The sequence below is a fragment of the Pteropus alecto genome, unplaced genomic scaffold (assembly GCF_000325575.1).
Source record: "Pteropus alecto unplaced genomic scaffold, ASM32557v1 scaffold40, whole genome shotgun sequence".
NCBI classification, from domain to species: Eukaryota; Metazoa; Chordata; class Mammalia; order Chiroptera; family Pteropodidae; genus Pteropus; species Pteropus alecto.
In genome coordinates, this window is record NW_006431919.1 from 13738156 (window position 1) to 13758811 (window position 20656).

Here is a 20656-nt window from a genome sequence, read left to right on the forward strand (position 1 = left end):
GGCAGTGTATGTAAGGGTCTTGTTTTTTTTAACCATTCAATCACCCTACCTTTTGATTGGAGCATTCAGTCTATTCATATTCAAAGTAATTGTTGATAGATATGTAGTTATTACCATTTTATTATTCATATTTTTTCTTTTTCTTTTCTTTTTTTTTCTTCTTAAAGAAATCCCTTTAACATTTCCTATAAAGAAATCCCTTTAACATTTCTTCTTAAAGAAATCCCTTTAACATTTCCTATAATAATACTGGTTTGGTGATGATGAACCCCTTTAGCTTTTTCTTGTCTGGGAAGCTATTTATCTGCCCTTCGATTCTAAATGATAACATTGCTGGGTAATCTTGGATGTAGGTCCTTGCTTTTCATCACTTTGAATATTCCCTGCCAATCCCTTCCGGCCTGCAAAGTTGAGAAATCAGCTGACAGCCTTATGGGAACTCCCTTTCAGGTAACTAACTGCATTTTTTTTTTTTTGCTGCTTTTTAAATTCTCTCTTTGTCTTTAACTTTTGGTATTTTAATTATGATGTGTCTTGGTGTGGACCTCTTCTGGTTCATCTTGTTTGGGGCATGGTGCTTGTATGTCCGTTTATTTTGCCACGTTAGGTAAGTTTTCTATCATTATTTCTTCAAATAGGTTTTCAATTCCACTCTCTCTCTCTCTCGTTTCCTTCTAATACCCCTATGATCTTAATGTTGCTACACTTGATATTGTCCCAAAAGCCCCTTAAACTATCCTCACTGTTTTTTGGATTTCATTTTCTTATTGCTATTCTAACTGGGTGTTTTCTACTACCTTGTCTTCTAAATCACTGGTTCTATTCTCTGCTTCATCTAATCTACTGTTTATTTCCTCTAATGTATTCTTTATTTTAGTTATTGTATTCTTCATTTCTGACTGTTTTTTTTTATTGTTTTCCATTTGTCAAAGTTCTCACCGAGTTCATCTACTTAAGTTCATTGACCACCCTTATAACCAGTGTTTTTAACTGTGTATCTGATAGATTGCTTGTTTCCATTTTGTTTAGTTTTATTCTCTGAAGCTTTTTTCTTTTCTTTCATTTGGGACATGTTCTTTATTTTCCCATTTTGGCTGACCCCCAGTGTTTGTTTCTATAGATTAGATAGGGCTGCTATGTCTCCCAGTCTTAGTAGAGTGGCTTTATGTAATAAGTATCCTATGGGGCCCAATGGCACAGTATTCCCTAGTCACCTGAGCTGGGTACTCTAGGTGTGTCCCTTTTATGGCTTGTGTGAGTCCTCCTGTTATAGTTGAGCCTTGGTTGCTGTTTGCATTTCAATGAGAGGGATTAGCCCTCAGGCTGATTGGTTGTGAGGATTGGCTGGTGGGCAGCTCACCCTCTGGAGCAAGATTCACTTTAGCAGGGCTCTGGTGCCTGCCCTGTCTGTCTTTTGGGTGTGCCATCTTTGGATGCAGCTTCTGTTGATGCTCTGGCTCAGTCAGAAGCCAGCCATCAGGTGAGCCAGCCTCTGGGCCTCCTGGAAGGGGACCCACCACAGGCCAAGTTTAACCATAGGTGTGTGTCCCTTGTATGGCTTGCTTATTCATTCATTCATTCATTCATTCATTCGTTTGTTTATTTATTATTTTTTTTAAACTGCTAAATTGTTTTCCAAACTGGCTGTGCCATTTTACATCTGGTCATCAATGTATGAGTGATCCAGTTTTTCCACATCCTTGACAGTACATTGTGGTCGTGGTAGTGGTATTTAGCCATTCTGAAGAGTCTATAGTAATTTCTCATTGTTGTTTTCATTTGTGTTTCTCTAATGGATAATGTGGAACATTTTTTTATGTATTTATTTGCCATTTGTATGTCCTATTTGATGAAATGTGACTTCATGTGTTTTACCTATTTTTAAATTGTATTTTTTAAGTTGAGATTTGAAAAATATTGATATATTCTCAGTATTTGTTCTTTATCAGAGATATGGTTTGCAAATAGGTTCCCTCAATCAGTAGATTGTCTTTTCATCTTGTTAACACAATCTTTTGCAGAGCAAAAGTGTTTAATTTTGTTGAAGTTCAGCTTGTTAATTTTTAAAATTTTATTGATTATACTTTTGATGTCAAGTCTAAGGAATTTCTCCCTGTAATTCCAAAACTTTTATAGTTCTTTCCAAACTTTTTCCAAAAGTATTATGCTTTCTGTCTAAGTTAGTGCATCCATTTTGAGTTATTTTTTGTGTAAAGTGTGAAGTCAAGTCAAGAGGGTTTTTCTTTTTCTTTTTGGAGTGTGACTATCTGACCATTCCAGCACCATTTATTGAAAATGCTATCTTGCCTTCATTCAGTTGCTTTTGCATCTTTTTGGAAAAAAAAAAAAAAAAAACATCATTTAGGCACATTCTTTTTTGTGGGTCTGTATCTGAGTTCTCTATTTTGTTCTCTTGATTTATGTGTCTTTCCCTCTGCCAGTACTGCATACTATTGATTACTGTAGCTATGTAATAAGTCTTAAAATTGAGTAGGTTGATTCCTCCTCTTTTTTTTCTTATTTTTAAAAAATTATTTTAGCTATTACAGTTCCTCTCCCTTTCTATATAAACTTTAGAATAATCTTGTCTATATCTACAAAAAAATTTGCTGCCATTTAATAGGAATATCATTCAATCTGTATAGCAAGAATTGATATTTTTCTATGTTGACTCTTCTAATATATGAACACAAAATGTCTCCTTAGTTATTTAGATCTTTAATTTCTTTCATCAGTGTTGTGTAGTTGTCAGCCTACAGTTTCTGTACTCAATTTGTTTGACTCACACTTAAATCAATCTCTCTCTCTCCCTCTCCCCCTCTCCCCCTCCCTCCCTCCCTCTTTCTCTCCCTCCCCCTTTCTCGCTGAAAGATTGTAAATAGTATTTTATATTCTGATGTCCATTTATTCATTTCTGATATATTTAAATGCAATTGATTTTTTTATGTTTAATAGTTTTTTGGGATTTTCTGCTTAGATATCTGTGTCATCTACATATAGAGAATTTTTTTATGTCTTCCCTCTTCTCTGTATGCCTTTTATTTCCCTTTCTTGTGTTATTGAACTGACTGGGATTTCCAGCCTCGTGTTGAATAAAAGTGGTGAGAGCAGACATCCTTGCCTTGTTCCCATTCTTAGGGAAAGGCATTTGGTCTTTCACCATTAAGTGCAATGGTCGCTGTAGGTTTTTTGAGACCCTTTATTAAGATGAGGAAACTTCATTCATTCCTATTTTCCTGAAAGTTTTTTGATCATGAGTAGATGTGGATTTTTGCCTAATGATTTTTCTGCATTGATCGATCTGATGTGTGATTTCTCTCCGTTAGCCTGTTAATCTGGTGGAATGTATTGACTGCTTATAAACTATCGAGCCAACCTTGCATCCCCAGAATAAACGTTAGGGCTTTCATTATCATTCTATGGGTCCCTAAGGCTCTGTTCATTTTTCTTCTTTAGTCTATTTTCTTTAATCCGTTGTATAGGTTGGTTAATTGCAATTGTTCAGTTTTCAAGTTCTCTCATTCTTTCTTATATCCATCCTATCTGCTCATGAGCCCATGTTTTTTGGCTTTTTTTTTTTTTATCGTTTAGTTTTTTAGTTCTAAAGTTTCCTTTGGAGTCATCTTTATATCTCGTATTTGTTTACTGAGACTTTCTTTTTTATTTGATGAGATTTTCTACTCTTTCAGTTGTTTAATCGTATACATAATTTCTCATTAAAGCATTTTTATGGCTGTTTTTAAATCTATTTCAAATAATTATAACATTTTCATCATCTCAATGTTGCAATCTATTGTCTCTTTTCATTCAGTTCGAGGTTTTCCTAGTTGTATGACAGGTGTTTTTTTTTTTTTTAATTGAAAACTAGACTTTTTGAGTATTACGTTATGAGACTGGGTCTCTTTTTAACATTTATTCTAGCTGGTTCCCTTTGAGGAGAAGAGAGGTCCTATCGCATTATTTCTAGTTTGGAGAAGAAGCCAGCGTTCCCATTTAGAGTTTGTTAAGCCCAAGTGCAGGGAGCTCAGTGTGAATGTGTGCAGGGGAATTACTGGGGAGAGGGACAAGTGGGAGTTCTGGTTCCTCACTGGGCCTCTACTGCTACTTCCCTGGCTGGTAGGGAGAGGAGTACATCATTACTCCCCTCACATGGCATCTACTGACACCAACACTACTAGGAGATGATAAAAGTCCTGGCTCCCCACTAGGCCTCCGCCTGCACCACTCAGCAGAGAGGAAGAGGGGCACCTTGTGACCAGTAATGGCATAGAAGGCTGGGCTCCCTGTGAGAAGGGAGTGGCCTCATTACCTACTAGAATGGGTGAAAGTCCTGGCTCCCTTCTTAGCCTTCCTTGAAACCACTGAGGCTGGGGTGGAAGCCCCTTTTTGCTTCCTCGGCAGGGTGGAAAGCTGGCCTCCACACTTGGCTCTTGAACTGATGAAGGTGGGGGTGGGGCTACAGTTTTTTCCCTGTTATTTGGGTAGAGTGAGGTGGTTACTTTCTGAATATCTTCCCTCTTGCTAGGCCACTCCTTTCATTATTCTTTGGTTAGAGAGCCGGCTTTTTTGGAGCATTTGTTGTCTGTGCCTATTGATGTTTCTGGTACATACCTTTCCTTCCAAGTCTGAGATATACAGGGTAAAACGAAATCCCAGAAACTCACCACAGTATTGTCCCTTGAGTCCCGAGGGCCCTAGTTTAGCTGCCTCTTCTTTCTCACTTTCAGACTCATGTTTGTTTTATATATAATGTTCAAGATTTTTAGCCAAACTTACTGGGAAGAACAGGTAAAAGTATATTTATTCCACCTTTCTGGGAGCACAAATTTCTAAACTGCCCAATTTTTAATGATAAGCTGGAGATCCAAATTTTAATGTACATTTTCCATGTTTGTCTTTTTTAATACTGAAAAATTTTAAGTAACGGACAAGCTAACTGCAAAATGTCTATAGGCGAACAGTCTGTGTATTCTGTTCAGTTTCCTAGGAAATTAGCTTTCCCTGACAAAAATTTGTCATTTTTACCTCATTATATAAAAATTCCTGTCATTTGTCTGGAGATGACATTGCTGGCAACCTTCACTATCAAGGACATAGCCAAGAAAGAGGAATTTAGCAGGAAAAGATCACTGGGCAACCAAATTAGACATCAAAATGTCCAAACACAAAATTTCTTGTACTTTATAAATAAATAATAAGCCTTCAGGGTTTTAAAATTAGCCTTTAAGCCAGAGCATGATTTTAAAATAATCACATATACAGAAATGTGAAAGTCAGCCCACTTTCCAAAGCATGATGCAATTAGAGGAGATAGGATTTCATGAGTCAGGAACACTACGAACATTAAAAAGTAAAACCTTGCAGTGAAGCAGGAGAAAGGAAAATTATATAAACCACTAAAAACACTCAGTTCCCTAAAAACTACTGGTGGCTGCTCGGTGTTGGTACACACAGGCTTATATACCCTCAGTAGGTGCTGCACGTCTGTCTTTATTGCTGTATAGTTCAGGTATTGAGGTTTGTAATTAGAACGTTGATTTCCAGGGATTTATATTATAATTTCCACCCTCTGTCTAAAGCAAGTCTGTAACTACTAGGCTAAGAAAAAAAATGTTTAATTCTTCAGAGAGGAAAAAAAAAAAAATACTACTTCTTATAAAGCCATGCATTAGATGGCATATTGGGAGCTTTATCACAATATCTGTTGTAAGTTTTACAAAAACTCTACAAAGTGGATGCTGTGATTTTCCATTTTCACTGATGGAGAAACAGTTTGAAAGGTGAGGAGTAATTTTACATGGGCTCTGGCTAGTCAGTGGCAATGATAAGGTTTTTATTCAGTCAAGGCTTCAATGGCCGTGCTTTTAACCAGCCTGTAGTATAGACTCCAAACTGTTGAGGTCACATTTTGGAAATTAAAGGAGAAGATTTTTGGCATTCAGAAATTGCATGAATGTTATGACACTTAAATGAACTCTGCACAGACAGAACTTACATGCCAACCTTGACCATCTGTGTCCTCCGTGCAGGTCCCCGGGTCTTGACTGGTAGCTCTCAAAAGTGCTTCTCGACGTCCTGAGTCAGGAACTGTAGCCTCCAGAAAACTAAGTATTAGTTTTTTTAATAAGTGGCTGTGGCAGCAGCATGGCTGTGCTTGGCATTCACAGCAGGTGTACCCTTTTTCATTGCTAATTGTCAAAATCGTCCATGGTTACAGGCAGTATTTGATAAACTGTACACATTGTAGAAATTAGGAGGGTTCCTGAGTTCCAGAAGGACCTCTTGTTGTGAAAAGATGACGAAGGGATAACTTGGCTTCTGCTGTCTTGGGACAGGTGCCAGCCGCATGGTGTGTATGCAGGCCTGTCCTTTGGTACACTTAGGCATTTCTCTCTGGTGTGGTAAATAACCAAAGAAGAGCAGAGGGGCTCCGAATGACAGATCTGTTCCCCAAGTATTTCCTGACACATCGAGGATTCGGAGAGCAACAGTAGATTGGAGAAAAATCATTACCCTGGCCCTGGGTTGTATCTTCCATTTTAATTAAAATCCTTATTTGTCCATTCTATCCAAGCCCTGGCCCTGTGGTCCATGCTATTTTGCATGTCCAGTGAAATCAATAAGAGCCTATCATTTGGGACTTGGAGGCGTCTAAGCATTTTTGCCTTATTTGCTAGGCAGAAGGCTAGTGTTTTCTGAGTGATGTTTGGCATGCGATTCCAGGCCCAGGGTATCAAGTGACAGACTGTGGGGCTCCCTCGCTGCCAGTTCATATGTTAGAGAGGTTGCCTTCCATCAGCTTTCCTGTTGTATCCCGTGCTTTCCCCCATTTCCCTTTTCTGTGGTGACCGTCCTAGCAATGAAGGGAACAGTGTGGGTGCGCTTAGGTTGGTGATCAGGTGGCTGTGCCAGTCAGACTTCTTGTCAGTAGGATCTCCTGTTGGTAGATGACTAGGAAAAAGAAGTAACTAGCTTTGCAAAAGGAGAAGAAACTAAGTTTGCCGAAGGCACCTTAAAAAATTGGAGAAAGAGTATTTGCCTGTGACGAATAGCTTATATTATTATTCTCCAGACCCAGATAGGCAATTTTATGTTAGTCGGATTGGTACCATTGCAAAGCATCAGCATCATATATTTATGCCCATGCACTTTTATTTATTTTTGATATTTTTTTTCCCCTATCCTTCTATAGCAAAAGGAAGATATAATTAAAGAAAGATAAAATCGAAGTTTTGGTTTGAACAACTTCACAGTAAGATCTTACATTATCATTTGTGCACATATAGAAAATCAAAAGATGAGTTATTTTACTATTACTTTTCCCCCCAAATCTATTAGATAGTAAGAAAATTAATTTACTGTATCAAGTTCTTCTCTGTAGGCTGATTGTTTAAGTATACATTCAGCATTTGCAAAACAGATTATGTGGCACTGACCAAATTTGCCTTTTTATGTTTTTATCTGAGTCAGAATGTGAGTCAGAGCTGAAAGCAGCATTTCTTGTAATCACAGTCTTGGTTGTTTCCTTTGATGCTTTTAGGTGGCAGAGTGACAAGTGCTAAAACTCAGGCCTGACTTTTCCGCGATCGTCAGCATCCTGCCTGATCTGGAATCATGGACGTGAAGGACCGGCGACACCGCTCCCTGACCAGGGGGAGGTGTGGCAAAGAGTGCCGCTACACGAGCCCCTCCCTGGACAGCGAGGACTGCCGCGTGCCCACCCAGAAGTCCTACAGCTCCAGCGAGACCCTGAAGGCCTACGACCACGACAGCAGGATGCACTACGGGAACCGCGTCACGGACCTCGTTCACCGAGAGTCAGACGAGTTCCCCAGACAAGGTATGTGCAGCGGCCCCCACGGACTTGCCGTCTGACGCCCTTAACGCGCACTGTTGCACATGGTTGATGACTAAGGTCGGTGGAAACTGGGAGCAAAGCATGGTGCCAGCAGGTGTTCCATTAGAGCTCAGTTTGAGAACAGCCCCTTTTATACACCCATATCAAACTTCCAAATTGCTTCTTTGGTCCTGGACACAAAATTCTTTGACAGTTTGGTGGTTGCTTTCGGAGACCCGCCACGGTGGGTTTGACACACGTTACCTACAGCAGATCCTTGGCTCCATAAGGGGTATTCCTCTTGAATCGTGGTATTTCAGTTTCTTTGGGAAGGAGAATATTTTCCTGCCAAGTACTAACACTTGGCATTCTCTTCATGTCCAGTATCCATTAGGAATTTTGTTATCACCTGTCAGGGGTTGCTGTCACCGTATGGACACGTAGACGAAAGCAAAACCATGCTGAGAAGCAGTATAGCGAAGTTGACTCACTAGCAACACGTCTTGTGTTTTGTGTACAGACAGGCCTTGCTGTGTGTGTGTGATTTATATTAACAGTTTAGCAAAACTGCAGGTGAATGCACAGAAATGCAGTGGATGCACTGGCAAGGGTCAGCGTGCCCAGGGTTGAGGTCCTGCCTGCCAGGTTATTACATCACTGATTCTTTATTTCTTGTTCCAGTAAATGTCGCAACTACCTTAATTCCTCATGAGATACCTTAGCTTGTGTCCTAGTCCTTTCAGGCCACTATAGCAGAAGAGCATGACCAAGTGGCTTATAAACAACAGAAATTTATTTCGCACATTTCTTGAGACTGGGAAGTCCAAGGTGAAGGCGCTTGCTGATTCGGTGTCTAGTGAGAGCCCTCTTTCTGATTCATAGACAGACTTCTTTTCCAGTGTCCTCACCTGAGCTGCAGAGGGTGAGAGAGCTCTCTGGGGTCTCTTTTTTATAAGGGCAGTATCCCCAACCGGAAGGGTTCCACCTTCATCACCTAATCACCCCAAACAAAGGCTCTGCCTCCAAAACTATTGGTGGATTAGTTTTTAATATAAGAATTTGGGAAGGTCATAAACATCAGTCTACAGTAGCTTCGAATTCCATTCCTGGTTTCTTAGCTTCCTTAGGTTACTTTACTTTTTTAAAAAATTTCTTAGAAAACACTGTATATACGTAAAATCTATAATCCAGTGGCTGTTCTGAAAAACACTTTTTTCCATATGCCCCCAGTGTAGCCTAGCTCCAGCTTTTATATTTAACAGAATATTCCAAAAAAATCAGCCAAGACATAGTTAAAATTATATTTCCATTGCAATCGTAGACCCTTGCAGGATGCAATTTTTATTTAATCTTCACTCTTATTTTCAGAGTTATCTTCATGTAAATGAAACACATTTGAAACGGGAGGGTTGCTTGAAAATTGCTCTGTATCAAAAGTCTTTGATCTGTGAGTGACTTCAACAAGTGTTTTATTTTGTTAAGTTCTCACTCGACCTCAAAGTGCATGTAGTGGGAATTGGGGGGAAAAAATATGAAGAATCACAGCTTAATTAATTAAGGGAGTGCTTAAATTTTCAGTCTGAAAAATTATGACACCTCTCGGTTATTTCCAAGAGCATCACAAATACAAGACTCAAATATTTTGAAAGGTGATGCACGTTCAACATGGTTGAAAGCCTTTCACTTTCTGCCCTATTTTTGGTTTCATTTACAGTGTTGCTGCATACGTTTTGGTTTTTGTGATTCTGTGCTGAAATATAGACTTTTCTCCCAAAGTCTCATTATAGGTGCATTCTGGCTTCTGGATCATCGTTCACTGAACTGTAGATCCCGGGTTATTGTTGAAATGTGGATTGGCCTGTCACCTTTTCCCTTATTAATATTTACATAGAATGAAATCAAGTGCTTGGGATTTTATTTTCAAACATACCTTTCTTCTTCCTGTTTAATCTTGTTCCTCTCCATTGATAATAATGGAAGTCGCTTGGCCATATCAGACTCATAGCTTTGCAATTAACGATTCACACATGCCGTGTGTTGTTATAGAGCCCATATTTGTTTGTGTAATGTGTTTGCATGAATTAAAAACCGTGCAGGCCAAAAGTAAAAATGAAAAGGCATTGGAAAGTATTTGCATATGCAAGTGCAATTCCTTCTGAAGACATCTATGAATTTATGCATGAAAATGTAGTCAGAGTGTGAGTGGATCTACTTTGATGGGTTCTAAAATTGAACTCTGCAGGAAGTAAATAAGCACATGTTTTAGGAGAGGAGGAACAGGAGATACAATCTGGCAAGCAGCACCTTCAACGTGAAACTTAGCCACTACAGAGAGGGTTAAAATAAATTTTACACTCAGTAATAACAGTAATTTTTTTTTTTTAAATGTCATGCATTTCCCATTTTATTTTCTTATTCATGAAATCAAAAAGCAGGATCATCTCAGTATTTTATTAGCCTAGAGGCACATTAGCAAGGATCATAGCATGATCATCTCCTGTGGTATTCTTATTTAAAACCCAAGACACTGATTATAAAACAAACACGCTTCTCACATACAGGCAAGTTTGGCAAACGCAGTTGGGTGACACTCCAGATGCTCAGAGTAGAAAAGAATTACCAGCAGGGAAAGTGATATGGGGCGAGGGTCAGACCTTGTCCAGTTCCCCCAGCTGGCTGCCTGCAAGCATCAAATGTGAGAAGCCGCTAGGTCCCAGCAGGAGAGGTAGGCCAGGTGTTCCCCTGAGAAGCTTATAGAAGCTTCTGTCAAATGATGCCACCTTTGCTTGCTTTTAACACAGAATCCTCCTCCGCCTTTTTCTATTGTGGGCCTCTTCTAAGCAGAGACCATGCAAATTACCTGTCTGGCCTCTGTTATTCTGGATCCTTCTGGTATGAAGGGAGAAAATTACTGACCTTGTCTCTGTGTCCATGGAGTAATTAGTAAATGACTAATCCTGCAATAAAGAGCATCCTGGTGGTCAGGGAGTTGATGCACTTGACAAAAGTGACCAGTGGTCTGATCTGTGATCAGAACCAATCCCAATCCAACCTGTGAAATAGATGCCACTTTGAATAAGGTAGATTGGCCAAGTTCCCAGCCACATTGTATAAGCCTGACCCTGAAGTTGTGGTGGAGACCAGTGTGACATTCAGGACCTTCTGCGGTGTCTTAGGAACCTAAAATTAGATTTGAACTCTACTGTTGCATATTTATGTACCTGTGACTCTGATATGTATTTGTGCTTCACCAGGATTAATTAGTACACGGCGTTCAGATGTATTGAACAACAATAGTAACAAAAGAATAATGGCTAACGTTTAGCATGCACTTTCTATATGCCAAGCGACAGTCTATAAGCATTTTGCTTGTGTTAACCCAGTTAACATTCGCAGTGGTGTTGTAAAGTAGGTATTATTATTTCAGTTTTCATGGATTAGGAAACCGAGGCATGGAGAGATTTAGTAAATCATCCAAGGTCACAAATTTAAGCAGAGGTGAAGACAGGTTTTAAATCAGGGAGTTGGATTCAAGAGCTGTATTTTAAACCAGTGTTGGATCACCTCCCCGATACGTAAAGAAACAAACAAAAACCAAGTCATTAGAGCTTCAGTCAAAGGCTAGGGAGGGTCAGTGAAGTTCCATTTATAAACATTTTAGGGATCAACACCTTTAAACCTTTCTTAATAATCTGGAAACTACAGTCGCTAATATTGAGTGAGCATATAATGACCACTGTTAACAGCCGCTCTGATCGGTGTCTCTGTGCTCACCCATTTTCCTCCATTTCCACAACTGTCCCAGATTCCTGGAAGGGTTTCTCCCCACATCCCTGTCCACTAACCGCCACTGTAGGAAAAAGTTCCTACTGTCCAGACGCGTGCCAGGCTGCCAGCACCGATTCCCTGCCCTCCCCTACAGTTATCACCTCTCTGCACGACCTCGCGCCCTGGAACACTAACCAAGAAACGCGCCGCTGTCTGAACGGTATTGCTCAGGTAAGCAGAACGGACTGGCCCAGTGGGCCTGAGAACTCAGCCAGGCTCCTCTTTCCTCAGAAAGCCCTTATTTCCAGTTAGCAGTGCAGGCCTCTTGAGAGGGCCGAGATTGGATCCTTTCTCTGTACCTTAGGCCGGCTGTTTGGGTCAAGGTTGAAGAAAGAATTGGGGGCAAATTAGATTTTTTAAAAGTATGCTTGCATCAGTTCTCTCAATCAGTTCTCAATGCAGAAATAACTTTCACCAACCCTTTGATACACTTTAAAAATACATGAACACATGTAAACACACGTATACCCACATACGTATAATGTATACGTTTTGACTAGGTTTGATTTTGGTATTTCATAAACCAATTCTCTCTCCTGTGATCTTTGAAATAAATTGGGCAATATTTTTTGCTCTATGTAATTTGGCAAGGCATACATTTAACCTGTGTTAATGAACCGAAAACTCACGAACCACTAGTAAGCTAAAGTGTTACCCGTATTGATTTAATTAATGTATATACTAATTGGTGACGTACTTTGAAAACCCGTGAGCATTTCTGTCTATACCATTGTCTCAAAAGAGTTATTTTATCATGGCACCCAAAGCAACAGTTAGATTCTATTTTGAAAATGTCAATCCTTTAATTTACTTACAAAGAACAACTTGCAGATTTTAGTGAAGTCCAACAGTTTATTTGGTCAATATTTGGAAGGCTGAAAGATAATTTAAGAAGATTACTTTCAATTTATTCTCCTACCTCTAGGCAGGACTTCTTTTCATAACTCAACTGAGAATAACATGGTGCTTCTTTGGTTGTGTTGTTGCTTTAAAAAAAAAAAAAAAATCTTTAAGAGAGACTGCACAGCCTGTCAGTATAATATGATTTATTGTCTTCTTGCCAACTAACTTGAATCTAAATTGCTTCATATAAGAGGCATATGGGAGAGCAGTTAAACAAGCAAACTCAAAGTTCAGTTGGGTTGGTTCTCTGGTACTTACATATCCTATCAGTGTGACTATGATCATACCCTAGAGCATAAGTTCTCAAAGTCTCATGTTCCCCATCTATAAAAGTTCCTACCAGTATAGTTTTTGAGATTGTTTCTCATGTTTATCCTGCTGTGGACATTGTCTTTCTCCAAATAAGTGCTGAATTAATGCTCATGGTTGTAGTTATAATTATTTGTCATTTTAATCCTTTTGTAGCAAAAATGGTGATTATCTGCTCTCCCACTTTCATAAATTGTGTGTAACATAATTTTTTTTTCCTTAGATTTGTTTCCTGTGACTTGCAAAATTATGACATCTTCAAATCCAGAATTTCTCTTTCAGTTGTTGATAGAGTGTTTGACTCCCAATGCACCATACCTTTTGCTCCCAAAGATGAACATAACTCACACATTATTTCCCTATTTTTAGAAAGGAATGAAAGATATCATCTAATAGCTGTCAGCTCATGCCAACCACTTAATAGAGTTGCTAGTCACACAATTTTACAAGTTAAAAGAAAAAAAAAAGTGGGAAAATGCTCTAAGGTAGTGTCATTTGATACACATTTTAGAGATGTGTATTTTATGGCACGTAAGTAAACGTAAATTTTAGAATGGATTTAATTAAGAGAAGACTTTATCCATATAATCTCTGGATGAAAATTAATCCATTCTCATCACTCTATATATAATAATTTGGAGTCTTATGTCACTTAGTCAATCTTATTTGGATTTTCATTGTTGATATTCACTGCCCTTCAAGGATTACAACTATATTTTTCAATAACTTCAGCCATTGGGTAACAATCTTCACATTTACTCAGTTGCTCTTCATGCTCTGTCGATTCTCCATTCAGCTTTGGATCTAACTTTCTTTGAATTGTCGCCCTTTTCCTGCTGTTTCTGGGTGCTAATTCTCCAGAGTTTTACCCTTATTCCTCTACTCTTTCTTCTCACTGGCACTTACTATAGAACAACCTTGTTTTTGGAACTTCAGCATTCACTGTTCCTACTTCCCAAGACTCTTTCAATTACAAGTGAAAGTAAGATAGTAATATACCAACTGAAATTAGCTTATGCAAAATAAGATATTTTGTCATATCATTGGAGAATCTTTTTGTTTGTTTTCCTCAATCTTCAGCAGACCATTGCCAGAAGGAAAGATTCAGATAGGCCTGTCATGCACACGTACTGATGTGTGTGTGTGTGTGTGTATGTGTGCGCACGCGCGTGTGCACACACGTGCGTACACACAAGTGAGTGTCTATTTTATTCCTGCCAATTAATATATTGACTAGCAAAGCTGAGGATGTTTAGAAGGTGGAATTAGTACTTTCTGGCAACTGATAGGACAAGCAAAATGAGGCAGAGAAGAAGACTCAAGGATATTGCTGAAGTTTCTGGTTATGGAAGCTGACTAAATGTTAATACTAATCACCAGGGTTTGAAACAGAAGATGAGCTGGTTTACGGGTTAAGATAGTATGTATAATTACAGACCTTTTGAATTTGAGGTGCCTTTAGACCATGCATGTGTAGATATCTAATAGTTGAAGGTGCAGTTCTGAAATTCTGGAGAGAAGCATGAGCTGAGCAGAGATTTAGGAGTTAATAGCTAATAATTTAATGGGGATTGGTGTGATCATTCAGGAAAAATGTACAAGGAAACGAATAAGGAGTTCACATGAACACAGGTTATCAATGAACAGGAAAAGGAAGAAGATTCTTCAAGGAATGTGGAAACACCCTTACTTTCCTTTACATGGTTTGCTCAGTCAGTACAAACTTGACTTAGGATTCAAAGCATAAATAAATAAAACTATGTGAGTTTTATTTCCCAGTCCACTACTCAGAGTTTGCTTCTTTTTTATTCTCTAAATCACTGGTCACAAAGTTAATGCACACAGACCATACTTGGGACCTAGATGCATTTTGTTTGGCCTGTAGATTGCTTTAGAAATTTTGAACAGAGTGCCTCTAGCCAGTGTTTTCCAATTTCAGTTTGCCACAGACTCCATGTCTGTCTTTTGTCTTATACTAGCCCTCCTGTTCAGTCATTTATTATTATTATTATATATTCCAGGCCCCAGAAGGCTATTGTCATCACAAAAATACCACAGACTTTCCTATGTTCCTTCTTCCCTTGTAGAATACCTATCTGCCTATTCCAAATCTGTTTATCCCACCAGGCTTAACCTATGGGCCAGCTCTCTAGTGAAACCTCTGTCCTCTGAACTCCAGTGGCCCTTACTGGGTCATTATTTGTGTTATTCTCCTCTTTGTGAGTGATTCAGCACACACAGCACATGATTCTGTGACTCCCGCGAATAGGGAGATAAACAAAGTACTCTGCAGCTTTGTGCTGTGACTCGTGGATGCAACAACAAGAGAATATCTTCTTAGTGGCTTGTATTCAGTTCTGATGAGAAGAAATTTATTTAAAGCATGGTTAGAAAAAGACTCCACTTAGAACATGCGGGTCGTCGATCTGTCCAGACTGACGGTATCAAATCCCACATTGTGAAATGCCAACTTGAAAGGGTTTTTGCAGCATGCTCTGCCACTCATATACTGGATTACACAAACGTTTGCTTTCTCTGAGTATTGATGACCCAGTAATACTATCAGCTTTTTTAGGCTGGTGCTACATATTAACAATTGTGCCTCTGTAGGGACCTACTTTGTCATATGGGTGCAATACGATCAGTGACAGAACACAATTCTGACTGGAAACTTGAAAAAACACTACACTGTGAGAGCGGAAAAATTGCCAGTATCTGTCTCGCCATGGCGTATGGTCAGGGTCAAGGAGAGCTGCTGCCCCGCCCACTGATGACTCATCACACTGATATTATCGAAGGAGACATTACATTTTCAGTGTCATGTTTTAGGTTTATAATTTAATTTTCAGCTCTGGCAATTCCAGTAGCATCCCTGGGGACGTATGAAGAGGAGGGGGCTGGTGTATCTTTGAAATGAATTCATGTTCATTTCTTGAGCACTTTGATTGTCATGCATATCTCACAGGCCCTTTCTCTCTGCTGCAGCCAAACTTCATCGCGCCACCGAGTTACTCAATAATTCCTCCATCACTGACTGCTTTCCTTTCCACCCGACCTCAAGTCAGATCTGCGTTAATAAATCTCTGCTGGGAGCGATCAAAACAAATACTGAGTGTGCGCAAAGATATTAAAAATAAGTGCAACACAGACTTATTTAATAATGTCCAACCACCTTTTATAATATTTGGAATATTTTGCCAAAGTTACTTTGAGCCTTATGTTTCATGCATTTTCTCCCAGATAAAATGATCTTTTTGGGAATGAGAAAAAAAAAAAGAAAAGAAAAAAGAAAGAAAGAAAACCAGAAAAGTCAGATGAGTTTCGTTGGATTCTCAGCCGAACCCATTATTCTCTTTTCCAGTTCTTTTTCTTTGGCCTCGGCCACAAAATGTGAAGCTTCTCTTTGTTCACCTTGATTTATGAATAGTAGGCGTTGGGCAGTCGCTGTCCCAGTGGGATGCATTTTATTTTAAAAATAGTGTGAAGCACTTCCTTTTAAATTCCCTCACGTCCACTGCCACCTTGGCTGTATAATACATGCTTCTCAGTCCATCCTTGTACAGTTAAGGTCTGCACCACGTACGGGGAATTAAAGTGCTGAATTTATTTGTAGCACTCTGAGCCAAAATGTTGGATTTATTTAGAGAGTAATTCCAGTGGATTAAATTTGTTTCTATGGATCTCTTTGCTGCAGCTGGAACATGGATAGAAGGAAGGAATATTACATTAATGTCCTCAAACAAGAAAAGAATCCAGTCAACTGCAGGATAAATATCTGTAGCCCAAACAAATCACCTTGACAATGACTGCAAATTCAGGTGACCCCATCGACTTTAGAAAAGACCCCTGTTCGCCTGACAGCCTTGGGTTCAAATGCCCCTCAGTTCACAGTGACAATTCAGTTAATGTGCATATTCTGCCCCCCATTGGTCTGTTGCAAAAACTCTGCCCGCAGATGACCCATTTAATACTTTCTGCTTCACAGACCAAGAGATCGAACAGCGGGGAGGCTACAGCAAGATGCTGAGTTGTCCTAGCTGAGCAGTGAGGGGACTGAGTGTGGCCACATGCCATGTCTGTCTCTGGACCTGTGGCAACTCATTAGCCTCTTCTGGGGAGTTTTAAAAAGTCCCCAGGCCCAAGCATTATGTGAGAATGATTAAATCGAAATCTCTGGGGAGTCAGACCCAGGCATCAGTATTTTTAAAACTTTATTTTAAATAAATAAAACATCTCAAAAGATTAAGTATAACAGGACACACTTTACAGGATGTAACCATTCCTTTGGTCACTGATAGCACTTTAAGCTTATAGGGTCTTATATTTAGTGACTTAAAACCTCACTTTCCACTCAGAAGCCCACAGTTCTAGTTTTAATCAAGCTTCCTAATTCTTAGAGGGTTTTGCTTGGTATGCCATGTAGCTGGGAGCTCATTATATCGTGTTTCCAAACCCGTAATGAGAAATCATTTGCCCGTGTGTTAGGTCTCACAAGTCCTTGGTTGCTGGGGTCCACCTCTTTGTTTTGATTCCTCTAGCACTCCTGCTTCTTATCTTCTACTCTGTTAGACATTAAAAGCGAAGATTTAATTTGAGCACCTGACTTGGAATGTAGCACATCACCAATTAATTATGTCAGTGGATTCAACATCTTCAACATCAAAGCAGTAATGATTAGTTTAAACCTACCATTGGAAAAAACACGATCAACTTTGTCGAAGTTGAAAGGTAGAGTCCATAAGGAAAGTCAGTGTTCACAGTGGAGTGGGTCCCTCCCTGCTTTTTATTGTGAATATTTATTAAGCATAGGAATGGTTCAAGTAATGATCCGAGGTCCCCAACTCACAGGGGAAGAAAAGTAAGATAAGGGAACGAAGCAGGCTGGGTTTTCAACTTGCGTTATGGTGGAGACTGTCTTGATTGGGATTGTGTATGTCCAGGCAGTGCCTCTTGGCTCTGGGGAATTCAAATCCAGTGCTGCTAAATCTTCCAACATCTCAAGAAAGTTGAAAAATCTGACTTTTTTTTTCATAAAATTCTCAGATTTTAAATGTCGCTGTAATGACCACTGTAGAGCAGTTTAGGGAAGCTCTGCACAACACCCTGGCCTTATTCTTTGCCCTAGAATTTTCTGATGATAAGATGCCGAATGCTCTTGAGGATGAGGACAATTGAACATAAATGATGACCCCACAGTTCGCAGCTATGGGACTCCTTTGACCAATGGGTTCAGCATCCAATGGATCAGAAGCTCATGATAAATGCTCTTCCCATTCATACTGAGCAAAACAGCCTGAGGCTCCTTGGAAGGTTCTAGCACCCATCATCACTAGGCACCCACAGCCATGTTCAACTCTGTAACTCATCCTTTAATGGGCTCTCTCTCCGGCCTCATTTTTTGCCCTGTCCCTCACTCCTCTCCTTTGAATCACTTCTTAAATAAAATACTTATTCATAAGAATTTGTCGCATCCTCTGCTTTCAGGGAAAATTTGCTTAAGACCTTTGGCAGCTAAGTCATTTTAAGATAACTGTGTTGAGCAAAAAGGACTCTAGGGCAGATGCGACTCCTGAAGCTGTCAGTTCGGGACTTGCGAGTCGGGAAATGGTTGATGAGGAAGAAGGCACTGAGCTTACATTACAGATATGGCTTGGTACTGACTGCATTTTAGAAGGTTTGTGATTTGTTTTTGATTTTTTTCCACATAAGAAACATTGTGATTTTTTTTTCCAGTTTATTTGGTTAGTTACTTTTTTAAATTAAGAAACTTTTCATTTTAGAATAGTTTCAGATTTACATTAAAAAAAAAAATGCCAAAAGATGAAGTTCCCTGGTTGGTTGGTTGTGTTTTTGTTGCTTTTAGTCCATGTGAGATTCTAACTACATGCCTAGAACATCTGGTACTGCTTTTTCCCTCTTAGAAGCCATTGTGTCAGATCTCAGAAAATATAAAATAGCAAGCTATAAACATTCCCTGTAAGTTCCTTGGGGACAAAGACAGTGCCTCATTCACCTTTCCATCCTCCTCAGTACCAACCACACTGCCACGCACAGGGACATTTAATATGTGTTTGTTGAACAGGGGATTCCCATCATGCATTAAACCTGGAGGATTCAAGTTCAGGCCCAGACCTCTCCCTCCAGTCCCCATATCGCCTTTCTGCCTTCCAAAAGGGCAACTTTCTGCTCTTTGTTATTTCAGTTTGGACACGGTAGATTGGGAAGGAACACAGCAAGGCACGATTTTTTACTCAAGGCTGCCTTTGCCAGACCCCCTACTCTCTCAAGCATGATCAAATGATCTTTGTTGCCAAACAAAACCAGAGCTGTATCTTGGCCGCCTGCGGTACCGTGAGAGCTTTCTAGGACATGCCTGTGCACTGCATGTCGTGATGTATTTTTAGCCAAACCCTGAGCGAAAGCCAACATGTATTTTGTTGCTCTTCTAGATCCTCTAAGCATAGATCTTTCTCGTTTACTGGGCAGCTAACAAAAACAGCAACAATAACATACATTGTAATTTCAGCCTTGGATCTCAGTACACCTTTACAAGGTCTTTTTATTAACCCTTTTCAGGAATCTCAAATGAATTGATAAAAAACCCATTAAAGACATAATTAATATCTGTGTGAACAACTTCCGTTCAACCTCAGTTTACATCTCAGCAGAATGATGAGTCAATGATGTAGTAGCTTAATCTATAAGCTACTTGAGTTCAGTCTTGAACAGAATTAGAAGGATTCAGTACATTTATAAAGGGACCGGGTCAGTGATGAAATGAACAAAAGTCATCTTCTTTCACTGTTTAGTTTTTTACTTATAACAGTAATTATTTTCATTGAGTTCTTGTGAAGTGCCAGGTATTCTTCAGTGCGACCCTTTACGTAAATCAGTTCAATATCACCCCCATTTCAAAAATAGAAAAACTGGATACTGAGATCATAGATCATCAGAGCCAAGGGGACAGTGGAAATTCATGACAGGATTTTCAGCTGGAGAGCAATATACCATCTACGTTATAAAGAAGTCCCTGTCTTCTCAGTGGGAAACAGATCCCAAGGTAGTCAGAGTATAAGCAGGAAGAACAGGTAAAAGCCATCCAGGACGGCTTAAGGGGAAATGGCATCCTAAATCCTAGAAGATGTTCAGGTGTGTCTGACAGAAGTTTGGAGTGTCTCAGTTCATTCATACACTGAAGGCAGTCAGCTCATTCCTTGTGCTGGATTTGGTAAGTTTCAGATATGAGCAAAACATTAAATGAATGTTTTGTGGAGCTCAGTGAAAGCACATTTCCATCAACTCATGGCCCTTATCTATGAGTCTTGCTTTCTAGATCAGACGGTGGATCCAACCCTTTTGTGCTTTATCTCAAACCGGGTGTCCTCCACTAGCTTCCGCACACGCAGAATGGTAACTTATTGCTCCTCCTAAGTACACAACAGTTCCTTGGCTTTTCAAAGGTGGTATCATTCAGGTATGCCACAGCACCTCTTTTTTTAAGAGGCAAGAATCATTTTTTGTTGTTGTTGTTGTTTTTAAAGACTAGGCAATCCTCTGTCATACACAAACATCTCCATTCCTGGTTGCACAGAGCATCACAGCTCCTTGTTCACAGGTACCGTTCACAGATAGATGCCGGAATGCCAGCCAAGCCAAGTCTTGAGGAAACAAAACAAAATGCAGAAATGGATGAGAGCCCATCTTGAAAATCTGCTATTTACATGGCGTATTTAGACCCAGGCCAATTATTCTGGGTTACTAGATTACATTTACCGAATC

At 39.5% G+C, this 20656-nt stretch overlaps 1 protein-coding gene across 1 annotated transcript in view; it reads left to right on the forward strand.

The window, feature by feature from the left end:
• The first annotated feature begins 7614 nt into the window (after positions 1-7614).
• TENM2 (teneurin transmembrane protein 2) overlaps positions 7615-20656 on the forward strand; it is an 845679-nt gene continuing 832637 nt past the window's right edge. Inside the window, exon 1 of the mRNA XM_025042998.1 lies at positions 7615-7840. Within this exon, the coding sequence (XP_024898766.1) occupies positions 7615-7840 (226 nt within the window). The remainder of the gene's footprint in view (positions 7841-20656) is intronic.